General features: G+C 50.2%; 4 protein-coding genes across 6 annotated transcripts; 2 read left to right on the top strand and 2 right to left on the bottom strand.

Moving 5' to 3' along the window:
* The first annotated feature begins 2769 nt into the window (after positions 1–2769).
* On the top strand, positions 2770–9287 carry LOC131205660 (CDK5 and ABL1 enzyme substrate 1). 3 transcript variants are annotated; one of them, XR_009156754.1, is made up of 6 exons: positions 2770–4154; positions 4869–5739; positions 5814–6004; positions 7602–7806; positions 7894–8470; positions 8671–9287. XR_009156754.1 is itself a non-coding variant. In XM_058197857.1 (5 exons), exons 1-5 carry the CDS (start codon positions 3616–3618, stop codon positions 8032–8034), a joined length of 1947 nt encoding a protein of 648 aa, XP_058053840.1. In that variant the 5' UTR covers positions 2770–3615; the 3' UTR covers positions 8035–9287. The 3 variants fall into 3 exon arrangements, 1 of the variants encoding a protein (XP_058053840.1); XR_009156753.1 differs by having other exon boundaries at positions 7894–8579; XM_058197857.1 differs by having other exon boundaries at positions 7894–9287.
* Positions 8845–10463, bottom strand: LOC131205662 (arginine-hydroxylase NDUFAF5, mitochondrial). The gene is made up of 2 exons (XM_058197858.1): positions 10235–10463; positions 8845–10172 (listed from the first exon to the last, which is right to left on the bottom strand). Exons 1-2 carry the CDS (start codon positions 10363–10365, stop codon positions 9311–9313), a joined length of 993 nt encoding a protein of 330 aa, XP_058053841.1. The 5' UTR covers positions 10366–10463; the 3' UTR covers positions 8845–9310.
* A 280-nt stretch (positions 10464–10743) lies between these two features.
* On the top strand, positions 10744–11469 carry LOC131209800 (succinate dehydrogenase assembly factor 2, mitochondrial). Its single transcript, XM_058202945.1, has 3 exons — positions 10744–10827; positions 10892–11052; positions 11105–11469. The coding sequence occupies exons 1-3, from the start codon at positions 10807–10809 to the stop codon at positions 11388–11390; spliced, it is 468 nt and encodes a 155-aa protein (XP_058058928.1). The 5' UTR covers positions 10744–10806; the 3' UTR covers positions 11391–11469.
* On the bottom strand, positions 11461–13576 carry LOC131215214 (DNA mismatch repair protein Mlh1). Its single transcript, XM_058209601.1, has 2 exons — positions 12294–13576; positions 11461–12226 (listed from the first exon to the last, which is right to left on the bottom strand). Exons 1-2 carry the CDS (start codon positions 13574–13576, stop codon positions 11500–11502), a joined length of 2010 nt encoding a protein of 669 aa, XP_058065584.1. The 3' UTR covers positions 11461–11499.
* Between the last annotated feature and the right edge of the window lie 79 nt (positions 13577–13655).

Here is a 13655-nt window from a genome sequence, read left to right as displayed (position 1 = left end):
CGGTGAGATGATGAAAGATAGCACAGTAGCCTGAAGGCGGTGCTAGACGCACCCGGGGAACCAGAACAAACAAGTCAATTAGTGCACACCGCGATAATTGTGCCACCATAAAGCATCACCCCCTCCGGGGGCGCAACGACCACTCCTCGCCCGTTACTCTAACCGTTAATTAATAATTTGAAGCAAAATGTTATCAATTCCATCATGTCAACGGCGATTATCGGCGGTGTGGCGTCGATTGGGCCATTAAAAATTAAACGGGCATAAAAAATAATGTACCACCCTTTTATGGGGCCTGCTCTCGGCACCCTTCACAACCGAGCGCGATGGGCGCCTGGACGGAACGATCATGTTGCCGGACGGGTTTTTCTTGATGGACGACCTTCGGCGAGAATCCTAAGGTGAAGAGCAAAGCAGGGCGCCTACAGCCCCACGTAGCTAGCTGATCCATAGCCACAAGAAGAAGTGAGAGAGAGGGAGCGAGATAAAGAGAGATGAACAAACGGTATCCTAAACCAAATAACCATAGGGTAACGAAGCGTGAGGGCTACCCTGCTGGGGAAGTCAGAGACGATCTTAGCGATCATCATCGTTCCCGGAGGACGAGGATTTAATTTGCGCTCCGCGCTTGTGGTCTACGCGCGCCTTTATCAATCGGTACGATCTTACCATCATCCTGCCGGACCTCTGGTGCGTGAGGTCTCCTTGGGCGTAGTCCCTCGGGTAATCCTACTTATTAATTCGTGCACATCCTGCCGCCGGGTGCGGAGTGGAGCCACATAATTGATGTGACTGTGTGCGCACGCACCGATTGAGCCATTGAAGTAATTATGATCGCTCCGCGACTCGACTCTGATCCATCCCCAGAGACCAGGCCCAGGCTGTTCTTCGGGCTAATCGATCAGATCTGTTCCGTCCGTTGTCAGCTTCCCAGGGGGTACGTGCTGATGAGCCGCTACCTCCCATCCGAGTCACTGGAGCGAGCGCCTCAGATCTCACCACCGACATCCTGCAAGAGGTCTTGGGCGTAAGATAAGCAAAAACAAAACCCTGCACCGCGGATGGCAAATCGAACGTACTGGCCAGAAGCTGCAGAGGTAGCGACTAGCTTATGGGCTAATAAGCATATAACGAGATGATTGTTTGACTGTCGATGAATATGTTATTGCATTTTAATGATACATCAACTGAACCCCCGCCACAGCGCTCTGATCGTCAGGCCTGATTTCTGAGTTCGTATCTGCGTCCGTTGGCGACGACAGGGGCTTCGGAACGGGCTGATTCGACACACTACATTTGCGCGTTGCGGCTTGCAACATAATGTCAAGGAATCAGCGCGCCCCATAGACTCTTCCCCGGACCGATGGGAGATGAATGGGTGCTCAGGCAGGGAAATATATTGACGGAGCGAAAGGTGACGCTCTCAGCGGAACTATCCGCCTTTTAGCATCGCATCAATCATGCCAATATTGTGTTATTTGCCACAATACTTACGATCGGCTTTACGGACTGCGACCTTCTCGCTGGCAATGGAGAGGATGCGTATAACTCGTGTGTGGATCAGCGCGCTCACCGGCGATCAGCGACGTTCTAACGGCAAAACTGTAAGATCTTACACTTTCTTCTTCGACACACATTGTAGGCCCTTTTCTGTGGCTGAAAATCCATTGATATGTTGATTGATATGGTTCCCGATATTCGCAGTGTGGCGGCATATTTGATGTGAAAAATCCTGTGAGTCCTCGCAACCGATGACTCATCGCGCAGCGTGCTCGTTCTAGTTCAGAAAAATAGAATTTTTTCAAAGAAATCAAATGTTTGTCTCTCTCTCTCTCGTCTCTCACGAAGTGATGGAGAAATGACTTCCTTTTGTAAAGGGTGTTTCATTAACGATGCACTTTTTCATTTGGTTATAAAACAAAAACGGCTGAATATTTTTCGATGCTTGAACTATTATTTGAAAGGTAAATTCTTGACATTTTTTTATGTAAAACAATTTGGGTAAAATGTTCACTGCAATTGACTTGTTATTTATTATTTAAAAAAAAAATTTATTTACATTTCATGCACATTTTTCTTGGCGGGATTTTTCGTTTGAAAATTCAAGGTCAGTAAACTGAGAAATCAAATTTGAAAGCGGGCCCCGATTTGATTGAAATATTTCACGCCAGAAAGCTCGACCCGCTGGCAACTTTTCGCGTAGTTCGAGCAGCATGCCGTAGTCGAGCAAAATATGTCTGGTTCATTGCTTGACATCAGCTGTCAGCGGCGCCATGTTTCTAGCCACAGAACCGGACGAACTTCGGGATTTTCGTAGTTTGAATCGGGTTTGTTCGGGATTTTCGTAGTTTGAATCGGGTCCTTGTCTCTCTCTTCAGTCTGACCGCCTGTATCTGTCGCACGCCTCGCATCATTTCCTCGCTGGAGAGTAGCATAAAGTAGCAACCTTCGAACGGTTACAACACCCGCGGAAAACCAGCAAATTAATGCTGCGGACTAGCAAGCATCGGTTCGTTCATCGTGCACGCAAAAAACTTTCCGCCCCACTCAGCTGAAACTTCGCTAACCCACCCCATCCCCACCGCCCCGTGCGATTGGTCTCGTGATACCAAAAATAAATAGTGTGTCCCCTTCAATACGCGTCCGAGTGTGTGTGCGATTTCATGTTTTTGACCATCGATTGACCGCCCCGGTGATTTATCGGGTTTGCTGTGGCGGCGGCGGCTTCGTCGTTCCAGTGTCCATTCCAGTGGCGAGAGCAACAACAACACATTAGCCGTTCCACCATCGGTGTGTAACACGAGCGTTTCGCGGGCGTATTCTTGCTCAATCAGCGTGTTTAGCTTCGCCCGCAGAACCATTTAAGAGGTGGATAGAATTTCACCCCAACCGCCCTGGCAGCCGAGTGAAAAGCGGTGCCGGAGCCTGTGTTAGACAGAGAGGGAAAAAGAGTGTGTGCCGCGTGCGAAAAGATAACTGTCCGCAGCGTAAGCGATTACGTGAGAACCTTCTGGCGCTGGAGAGAGAGAGAGGGAGCAAAAAACGAAAAACAAAACCAAACATAACATAACTCCACTCTGCCCCCCAGACCCTCCCATACATCATCGCGGGTTGCCGGAAAAATTGCGACGCGAGAATTCACCTTCGAAAAGGATCGCCGCGCGGTGTGAGAGAGGGACGGAAGCGGCACGCCGCAGTGGTTTGAAAGAGAGCGACCGAAAACACTCCAGCCCCAAAATGATTACCAGTAAAACGAACTGATATACGGCTGCGCGCAGCTCGTTAGTCGTCGTCGTCGTGGTGAGGTGAAGAAGTAGAAGTAGAAGGGTGGTCAGGGTCGTTCCAGCAGCAGGGGAGACGAGAGCGCTGATTTCGTAGATCGTGTTTTGTTTTGGGCGTTCGTGCCCCGCGCGCGTACGTTTGTGTGTGTCTCCGTTGTGTTTTGTTTTCGTTTCCTCGTTTCCCTTTCGATCTTCAGTTCGGTGGCCGCCGATCGTAGGGAACGCTCTTCCGGAGTCGCCACAGAGAGAACCGCAAGGAAGCCAACAACAACAAATCCCCACCCGGCACTAAACGGAGCAATCACCTGGTCTTTCTCAACCGCGTTCCCGATTCATGGCTAGTTCTATGAACAGCAGGAATCGCATTCGTCGTCGACTGGCTGCGATATCGTTTCTGTCCAACATCTCGTTGGACGGTACCCATCGGGACACGAAACTAGGGCAGCTGCACGGTGGTGGAGCGGCAGGTTTATTGCTGGCTGGAGGACGGGCAACGGCAACCAGTGCGGCCCTAGTGCTGAACAACAATGATCCGGCTGATGGCGCTGGCAACGGTGGCTCGGTGCTGCAGTACGAAGATGGTGCCGAGGACGGTTCCGACGGGCCTGGGATACGGTCCGCATCGGCGCTGGCGGGCGAAGCGTCCCGCTACGGGGAATCCGCATCCGCACACGATACGGCCAGCCTGAGTGGGGCCGAGAGCGCTGGCACGGTCGCCAACGTCCAGCACGGGCGGGCCCGGGCCAGAACCGGAACGTTTAGCAAAAGCCCCGAGCGCAATGCCGGCCGGCGGATCGATAGCGAGGGCAACATGTTGCCGGCCGGCGGCGGAGCCAATGGTCTTTCGACCAGGAGCACTCCGATGAAGGACCGGTAAGTGCTCCGGAACGGTTAATTATGTAACGATTAAGAATCTCATTCGGTTTCTGTCTAATCATTTTATTGCATAACGTACGGTGCTTATGATCACTTAAATGTTTTATACTTATTGATTTGTAGTTAAATCACAAATCGATGCTCGATTGCAATACTGATTCTTCTTCGTGTCCCCAACCGTAAGGCATTTCTGAATCACCGCGGCGCGTTGTGCCGCTCATGTAATGTAATCGAGGCAACCACCAACACAGACACACGTACGCAAAATGGAACACTTAGAAAATATCAAAACGCATCCGCCGCGTCACGGGCCATGCTTGCTTTGTTCTGTTCCGCAAATTCGCGTGCATCGTGCGTTGAAACGTTTCTTTATGCTCCTTTATGCTCCTTTCTGCCTTTCTTCATTCCGTGTTTTTTCGGGAAGGTTTTTTTTTTCTTCACGGAACTGTAATTGGCCATGCTCTCATGCTGTCAACATGTTGAGTTAGCGTGGCGTAACGATTATGCCCCTTTTGTCCTTGAAAATCTTGACCCGAAACCTTCCAGCGCGGTGTTGACCCGTTGAAAGATTTACTCCCAAATGCCCGAAAATCTTTCATATCGACTATCGACAAACACGCCGCGGCATCTACGTGACCCGCGGCACGCTTCGTTTTATTTCGGCCTGCACACTAATGGCTCCCGTTGTTTGGCCCTTTTCTCTCCCTTCAGTGAGAACTGGAATCCGAACGATGGCCGATTGAACCACACGGCGGATAAGCGCCTACGAGCGAATTCCGCTACGCAGCGACCATCCGGAGCAAAACGGTCGCTGCTGATGAACACCAGCGCTGGACCGGTGCTTGGGGGTGGCGGTGGCAGCGGCAGCGGCAGCACTGCCGGTGGCACCAACGACGATCGTCGTCCCGGCGATGCCGTTTCCGGTGGTGGGCCCGGGTGGCATACGAACAGCAGCACCGAAAGCCTGATCCAGGGCCGAGCGACCAAGAGCGTCATCATTAACGATTCGGCCGTGGTGCAGCGCGAGGTGCGTTTCTACACGATGGACCGGAACCGGGTACCACCGCACCACAACCTACAGGAGGATCGGATCGTGCTGATGTCGAAGAAGGCGCCCTGTCACATCTTCTCCGTGTTGCCGTACTGCAAAGGTAAAGCGTCGACGCGGGCCGAGCTGCGTCGGGAACGCCGCCGCCACCCGTCCGGAGCGCGACCACTGTCGTCGATCAACGACGCTCCGTTCGACGCGTTCCGACTGCTCGGAATCGAGCGGGGCGGTGAAGCCGGTCAGGAAGTTTCGTACGGTTATCTGCTGATTCCGTCGCGAAGCTATCATCGCGAGAAAAAGCATACCACCGAGAAGGGGCTGAAGAGTGCGTTCGAGATACCGAACTTTGCGTCGCTCGAAAACCATGCCGCGGCCCGGTACTACGACACGCTGAACCGCAATAGCACCGCCAGCCCGTCGCAGAGCGTAGCCGTCGGTGGTGGCACAGGAGCCAACGCAGGCACTGGTGGTGCTGGTGGACTGTTGCTCGATGGCTCGAAGGAGTACGACGATGGCTACACATCCATGTCGGGTGTAAGTTGACGATTCTTCCATTTGTGATGGAGCTTCTTGTGCATTATGGTTGTCTTTGCTTTTCTCTTCCTTAGATGCAGTACTCGGCTAACATTCTGGACGATCCGGAGCTGATCGCTGGCAAGCATCGGACACTGCTGACGTTCACGTCGTACGTGACGTCGGTCATCGACTACGTTCGTCCGTCCGAGCTGAAGAAAGAGCTGAACGATCAGTTCCGCGAGAAATTTCCACAGATCCAGCTGACGCTAAGCAAGCTAAGAAGGTAAGCCAACCAGGCCCGCTGTTGTTGTTAGCACACCGGTAGCGGGGACTGGTCGCTGTGCCCGTTTCTAATCAAAAACAAAACAAACCCCGAGTCTGCATCTGCCACTGGACGGGGCGAACTGGTGAGCGATAAGAAGAAACTCTCCTACACGAATATGGACCCTCGACGTGGTTCTTGTTTGGCTCCCTGTCACCATGTTGTTCAAAAGTGTTTATGTTGTTCCTCACAGGCCACCATTGTGTTTCGCTCATTAGGGAGCAGTGCACGAGCTCCCAAGATGGGTGGCCCCTCGGTCAGTAAACAAATCCCGTGGGATCTCGATAGAAACGCGCCGACGCAGCACATGCCACCTGAAATTTGTTTCTCGCGCGCGCTATCACAGTTTATTTACTGATGAAACGTGATTCCAGGCCGCTGGTCCCTGTTTCACTTCCGCCGCCACTCAAACGGCTGTTTGCATGTCACGCGCAAACATATTTCTGGCACGTTGTTTGGCAACGGAGCAAAAATATCTTATCACAATCATCGGGGGCGACATTTATCACTGATTTTAATTCGGTCAGTGTTGCATTTTTTGTGGAATACTTTCTTTGTGTTACTCTGAAAAATACTCGCCAACCCGGACACAGAGCCTCCAGCGTCTTGTGGGCTTTGGTTTCCTATCTTTGCTTACGGGGCGAGAATGTGATGATTTAATGCCATTATATTGCTTCCTTAAGCCCCCCCGGTTACGGGTCCGTCATCCGAAGTCGGTGATAACACGGTGCTTATCAGTCGAAGGCCTTCTGCTTACGTGTCCTCCGACTACCGCCCGTCTAGGGCTCTCTGTGTGAGATTGTTTTGTTGCTTCGGTACTCATTCCGCGCGTAAGACAAGACGGTGAGTTGGGGCGTAAATTATCCGTTAATCGCGCGCATCGTCTAGATATGAGGCCGCCTCGCGGTACGAGACACGTATGACAAGAATCTTCACGAACTCCACTGCTTGTAATCTGTTTGGATTGTTGTGATTTTCCTAGTCACATGATGGTGGCAAGCAATGTTTAAAGTCCTTATAGTGCTGGCTATAGTGCTGGCACGATTGTACTTCCATAATATTATTAATTCAATTTTCTTTGTTCTGGCAATAAAATACAGACCCGATTTACGACCTGCAAGGCAGAATGTTCAATGCCATATCAAAGTCCGCGACTGCCTTTCGGTTAAAAGTAGAACAAAATTTCTGAGAAGAGATTACGGAAGCTTCTCTCTGGTTCAACGAACCCCCCGGCCAGTTCCATGATAAGAACCGGATCACTTGTGATTTGCTCCGTTTTTTCGCCTGAATGCTGTGCGGCCTTGATTCGATCACTTTTTTTGCTTCGAGCATTTTTCAATGACGGTCAACGTCAAGAGAATCGTACCACTAGACAACGGGTTATGGTTATGCCTGCTGAAGGTCGTCTTCTAAATACGCTCACAAGTTGATAACGGCCACTGGCTCCTTTGCTCCGATTAATAATCCAGGTGGAACTTTTATTTCAACTTTTTACCACTTTGCTGGATTGTGTTAAATTATGTTATTTACTTCTGTTTTCATCGCTTGTCTGTTGCAGCATCAAGAGGGAGATGAAGCGCATCAACAAACTGGACAGCCGCATCGACTTTCTGACCATCTCGCAGGCGTACGTATACTTCGAGAAGCTGATCCTGTCGAAGCTGGTTAACAAGGAGAACAGGAAGCTGTGCGCCGGTGCCTGCTTGCTGCTGAGCGCTAAACTGAACGACATCAAGGGCGAAGCGCTCAAAAGTTTGATTGAGGTACACTTCTGAACTAGTTTCGAACTAATTGCAGTTTTTCGCCGGCGGCATTGGTGTTTTTCATTTGTTTTTTCGTTTGACCAACAGAAAACGGAAAACATATTCCGCTTGAACCGCAAAGAGCTGATTGCATCCGAGTTTGCAGTGCTGGTTGCGCTCGAGTTTAGTCTGCACGTGTCGACCAGCGAAATTCATCCGCACTATCAACGTTTGATGTACGAATCGTGAGGCACGCGAAGGTGGCACTGGCGTTTGCAGAAGGGGCACCATGCAGCACCATGATTCTCCCCAAGCCCAGTACTTCCGCGAGGCGTCCATTCCCCGACACCATCCCACCCGGCACCGGCTGGCATCCTTCTATCTCTCACTTCCTCTCTCAGTGTGTGTCCAAAGCAAAAGTATTGGTTGGTGCAAAAAGGAAAATTAATAATGTTATTAAATCACAACGTAAACAGATTACCCTCAGAGCGCGCTTCTATAAAAAGTCGTACGCTGTATGCGTGCATTTAGTAAGATTCTTTCACTGCAGATGGTAGAGAGCGAGAATCGAGCGAAAGGCAAAACGTAGTGTGACGCGATAAGAAAGCGTGCTGCCGTAAGCTAAAAATGTACTGAGCCCAAGACTGTGTTATCGTGAAGGCGACGAGGAGTGTCTTTGCGTAAGGTTGAGATTTTGTATTAAATACAGCAAGAGAGGGGAGATCATCAAGAGAAACAGGAAGAGATACAACGAAATTCACATCACGATCGAAGCTAAAAATAAGTTAGAAAACGTGAGAAGAGTTTCAGAACATCCATCATCATCACAATAGAGCCACAAATCATCATATCTTTACAATGGACCCTTTAAACTTCCTTCCGCAGGGAATCTTCTTCTAGAATGCCTGAAGCTTGGACTAAAGTATACTGCTAGTAAGCAAATCAAATCACCGTTTCGATCAACCCATCATGAAATCAAACCGAGAGCAGCACGTACTTATACGAAAATCTGTTCAAAACGACGTACTTTACCCCGAGACGGGGCGGACGAAGACGAAGTCATCTTATGTATGCGTGATTTTTATTGTCTTTTTTGTTTGATTAACAATGTCTTTTTTGCGGGTGAATGATCGTTTTGAACGAGAAAGTCTATAAAATGTCGACAAACTGAGGCCAAACAACCGAGGGCGCGTTGCAAAGGAAGTAGGTTTATGAAACCCGCCACCAGCTTCTCTGCGCCAGCTCAAGTACTTCATCGATTCGTTATTGTTTTTTGGTGTTCTATTCGTATTTTAAGTTTTTCAAAACTTGAGTTTAGCTTTTATAACTTCACATTTTGTCTGTTAGTAGTTTGCGCCAGTCCGAGGTTGGAAAATGTAGCATTCAAACCCCCAGTAGAGCGTGTACGGCTAAGAACTTAGAATGGGGGTAGCGCCCATAGGCAAACCCCAACACTTTACTAAAACTTATTGGAAAAATATAAATATATACACTTCATGAACTGTTTAGCAATGGCGTGATCGCTTTATTGCTTTTTCCCCTTCTTCCCGGGGCCCATCACGGTGGCCAGATCTTTGAACGAAACCGTGGCCGAACCGCGCTCGGCCGGTTGCGGTTGACTAGCGTGCGGTTTCCAGCCAACGAAGTAAATGATCTGAAACGTTGCCGACACACCGTCGGATCGCTCCTTTCCTCGTGGGTACATGTCCTGATAGATGGCAGCGGTCGCCATCAGCGTATCGCGGCCAACGTGAAGCGGCCGATTGAAGGCAGCATTGTTTTCCGCCATTCCCTGCAGATCGAACATAAGCTCAAACACCGACGGATACCCGACGACCAGTTCGTCCGTGTCGATTGTAAGCAGTGTGAAGCCGCCGCGATTCAACAGCATACCGACGTCGCGGATCTGCGTGAACGGTGAGACGTGCGGTGAAAGCCCACCGCGTCGTTCCTGCTCAGCCAGCTGTAGGGCCGATCGGAGCTCGTATAGAGTGTCACCACCGAACATGGCCCCGATAAACACCCCATCTGGTTTGAGGGCACGATTCACTGCCTTGAAGCAGGCCGGCAAATCGTTCACCCAGTGCATGCTCATGCTGGATACGACCAGATCGAGCGAATTGTCCTCGAATTGAAACCGCTCCTCGTCCATTTCTTTTATACTAAAATCAAGTCCCGGTGTTCCTTTGATTTGTGACAACATGGTGGGGCTTAGATCAACCGCTGTTAACCTCTGGACCGTTTCCGCCAGCACGTGGTTCGTGACGTACCCGCGGCCTGCACCGAGATCGACGGCATTGCTAAATTGCCGCTTAATGTCGAATATTCGATCCGCTAACCGGAAGCCAACCTCCTCCTTTATGTAATCGTACAGCTCCACATCGTCGCTAAAAGAAGACTTAATCAATCGAGGCGGGGTTTTGTTGAAACTGAATCTGCCGGCGGCTACCTTTTCGCAGCCCGTTCACGCTGAGATCGTTTCGTTTTGCGATCGAATATATTTACAACCGGTGTGCAGTAGTGCCTTCGGAAAACGGCCAAACTACCGCCGATGACGGAATTTCTCAACATAGTAAACATGCTTTACACAACACCGAAAGTTACGGAGTTTTAAATACACATTACACCACAATATTTTGCCATCTTTCCTTGCATAACAGTTTCATGAAGAGCCGAACACATTGTAAACAAACAGAATCATCTGCTCCGGAGCTCTTTGACAGCCCAGTTTCTTAACCTTTTTTCCCCAAACGAAATCGAAAGTGCCCGAAATTTTCCTAGCGCGAAAACATATTTACCAAAGTATCACTATGAAAATTACCAAATTAATGAAATTAATGAAATTAAATTAATTAATGAAAAGTATGAAAATGTACCAAATTTTTCAACTGCTCGATGTGCCAACTGCTCGACTATACAGCTTCTGTCAAACCGCCTGTTTGTTGTGATCGGGCTGTTCGGTGGAGCGCAGAAGTTTTATATAATTTGCGCGAAAAGAAACGTCGCCATCGGTCTCTTGCAATGATCCGTATTTCTGCACTGGTAATATAATAAGTGTTTAGACGAATTCAAATTTTACTCCAATCCTTCTTTCGGTCTTCTTCAGCGTCTCAATGCCACCCGCTCGGGCCTGGCTTGCCATGTCCGTTCATTCGCCAACGACGAGTCTCGGCCACCGATGCCAATGATCGACCTGGAAGATAAATCGTTACCGATTCCCGAGTACAAACAAAAGACAAACGAGCCGTTGCAGTTGCAGAAATCAAGGTTTGTTAGCACTCCACTTACGGGCATGATTTTGATTTTGTTGCATTCCCAGACTACTGTACCAGTCGCGTAAACGTGGAATGCTTGAAAATGGTCTGCTTCTTAGTACCTTCGCGGCCAAATATCTGCAAGGAATGGACGCTAAACAGACCAAACTGTACGATCGGCTCATCAATCTCCCGTCGAACGATTGGGACATTTTTTACTGGGCGACCGGCGTAAAAGCAACACCGAGGGAGTACGATAACGAGGTGATGAATCTGCTGAAGGAGCACGTCAAAAACAGTGACCGTGAGCAGCGCTTCATGCAACCGGATCTTTACGCCAAAGCACACTGAACGTACCCGAGGTGGTATAATATTTATTCTGTATAAAACACGTTGTGTTACTCGTATTAAAAACGGTTACTCAAAAACTCTAAACAGCGCTCTGTGTCCAGCGTACGCACTAACAGCGTTCAAAGACTCGGTAAAGATCCGGCAGGTTGGCAATCGGCAGTAAGCACGCATTCTGCGCAAACGTTTTCGGCGGAATAAGATAGTTGCGCACCGCCGGATAAATCACGTGCTCCACCTCCCAGCGGTATTCGTTGTCCGGTTTGGTCAGTGCGATGCGTGAGAAAAACGTGGCCGTTTCACGGCAAAACGTACGGAAACATTCCTCTTCTTCGTCCCACTCAACTTCAGTGGCCAACCGTAGAATGTACATTGGCAAAAATACAACCGACGGAATGTAGTTATCGAGCAGAACCGGCAAACCCTCCAGGTAGCCATCGGGCCGTATCGAAAGGTTAAAGTATTCCTTCAGAAGTGTTGCCTTTTCGACGAGTATTTCAACAATCCGATCGGCTAGCTCTTCAACTGGACCATCCTCTTCCGTGTGCCCACACTCTGGATCGGCCAACCCCAGCAGAGCCAATCGGCGTAGCTCCAGCGGTTCCGATAGCGTTAGTCGTTCAAAGTTCCCGAAATTAAACACCAGCAGCTGATAAAACAGCTCCGCGGCTAGCGGTTGTGTAGCCGTGAGGAACATATTCGTGTCGTACTGTATCAGTGATTGCTCCCTATCGATGGTACCCACGTACGTCAGCTCGCCCAAAATTTTGCGCAACCGCTCATCGCAATCCGCTTCTACGCGTTTCCGCAAATTCAGCACGCTCGTAAGGCGCGTTTCTCTGAAAGAAAAAGAATGACGGGCTCGCTGATAAATGTTACAGATATTAGATGACTTAGGAAACTTACTTAACAGTTTTCTTCTTCCTCGACGGTGAAGGTTGCGTTAGTTTCGGTGCGCTCACTTCAGTTGGCTTCTGCTCATCCTGGAGCTCGCGTTTAACGACCGTTTGTGTCATTCCGTAAAACTTTTCCAGCTTCTGCTCACTGTGACTAGTGCGAACGTACTTATAGTCGAGTCGTGGCTGTTTGTCCGCCTCGCTTGCCGTTTCGTTCATCTTCGTGGAATCGAGCACGGGGTCCGGGGCTCCCGGCAGCAACGCTTGCGTGTACTTACGGGCCGCATTTCCTCCGAGGAGCACCCGCTCCACAGCGGACTTGATCCGCTCGACAATTTCTTCCTCGTGCAGGAAATGCACCTCGTGCTTGGTTGGGTGCACATTAACGTCTACATTGTTCGGATTAAGCTCCAGTGAAATGTAGACGAACGGTGAACTACCTTTCGCCAGGTACACTGAGTAAATGCCGTCGATGGTCTTCTTCAGTGCTCCACAGTCGACCGCCCGGTGGTTGATAAACATCAGAAAGATCGGCTTCTTTTGTGAAAAGTTAACATTCGTCACGTACCCATCGACGGTGAGCTGCAGAACTTCATCCTTCAACACCACCGGCACCAACGCCTTGCCGATGGTGGCCCCGTAGACGAGTCCGATGTTGTTCGGCACCGTCGAACGACCCGGCGTCCGGATGGTGGCCGTTTCACCGTACTTCTTCAGCACAAAACACGCTCCGGGATTGTGGACCGCGTACTTGCTCACCACGTCCGAGATGCGCTGAAATTCTTCGTTCGGCGTCTTGAGGGCCTGCTTGCGCATCGGCACATTGTAGAAAAGCTCGTCGACCGTTATCTGGGTGCCTTGATTGCCGGCGATCGGCTTGATGTCGCCCTTTAGCCGGCCATCCTCGTAGCACGCCCGGTAGGCACACTGCTGGCTCTTCGTCTTTGTCACGATCGTCAGATGCGCCACGTGACTGATGCTGGCCAGCGCTTCGCCCCGAAACCCATACGTACTGATCGACGCGAGGTCCTCAAAAGATTGTAGCTTCGAAGTGGTGAACCGTTCGCAAACGATCGCCAAATCTTCGCGCCGGATGCCGGTACCATTGTCCTGGATCTGGAGCGACCGTAATCCGCCGCCTTTGACCGTGATTTGGATGCTGGTTGCGTTCGCATCGAGGCTGTTTTCGATCATCTCTTTCAGTGCATTTGCTGGCCGCTGTATGATCTCCCCCGCCGCAATACGGTTCACGACCACCTGGTCCAATTTCCGGATCACTCCCGGCTCCTCCATCGTGCCGCACTTGAATGTTTGTAAACAGACCAGCCGGTTCGCGCCCAAGCGCTCGAACTGCTCGAAAAGTGTGCCGCGT

The sequence above is a fragment of the Anopheles bellator genome, chromosome 1, assembly GCF_943735745.2.
Source record: "Anopheles bellator chromosome 1, idAnoBellAS_SP24_06.2, whole genome shotgun sequence".
Classification (NCBI taxonomy): domain Eukaryota; kingdom Metazoa; phylum Arthropoda; class Insecta; order Diptera; family Culicidae; genus Anopheles; species Anopheles bellator.
Note: the sequence above shows the minus strand (reverse complement) of the source record. Positions and strands in the feature narration are given on the sequence as shown.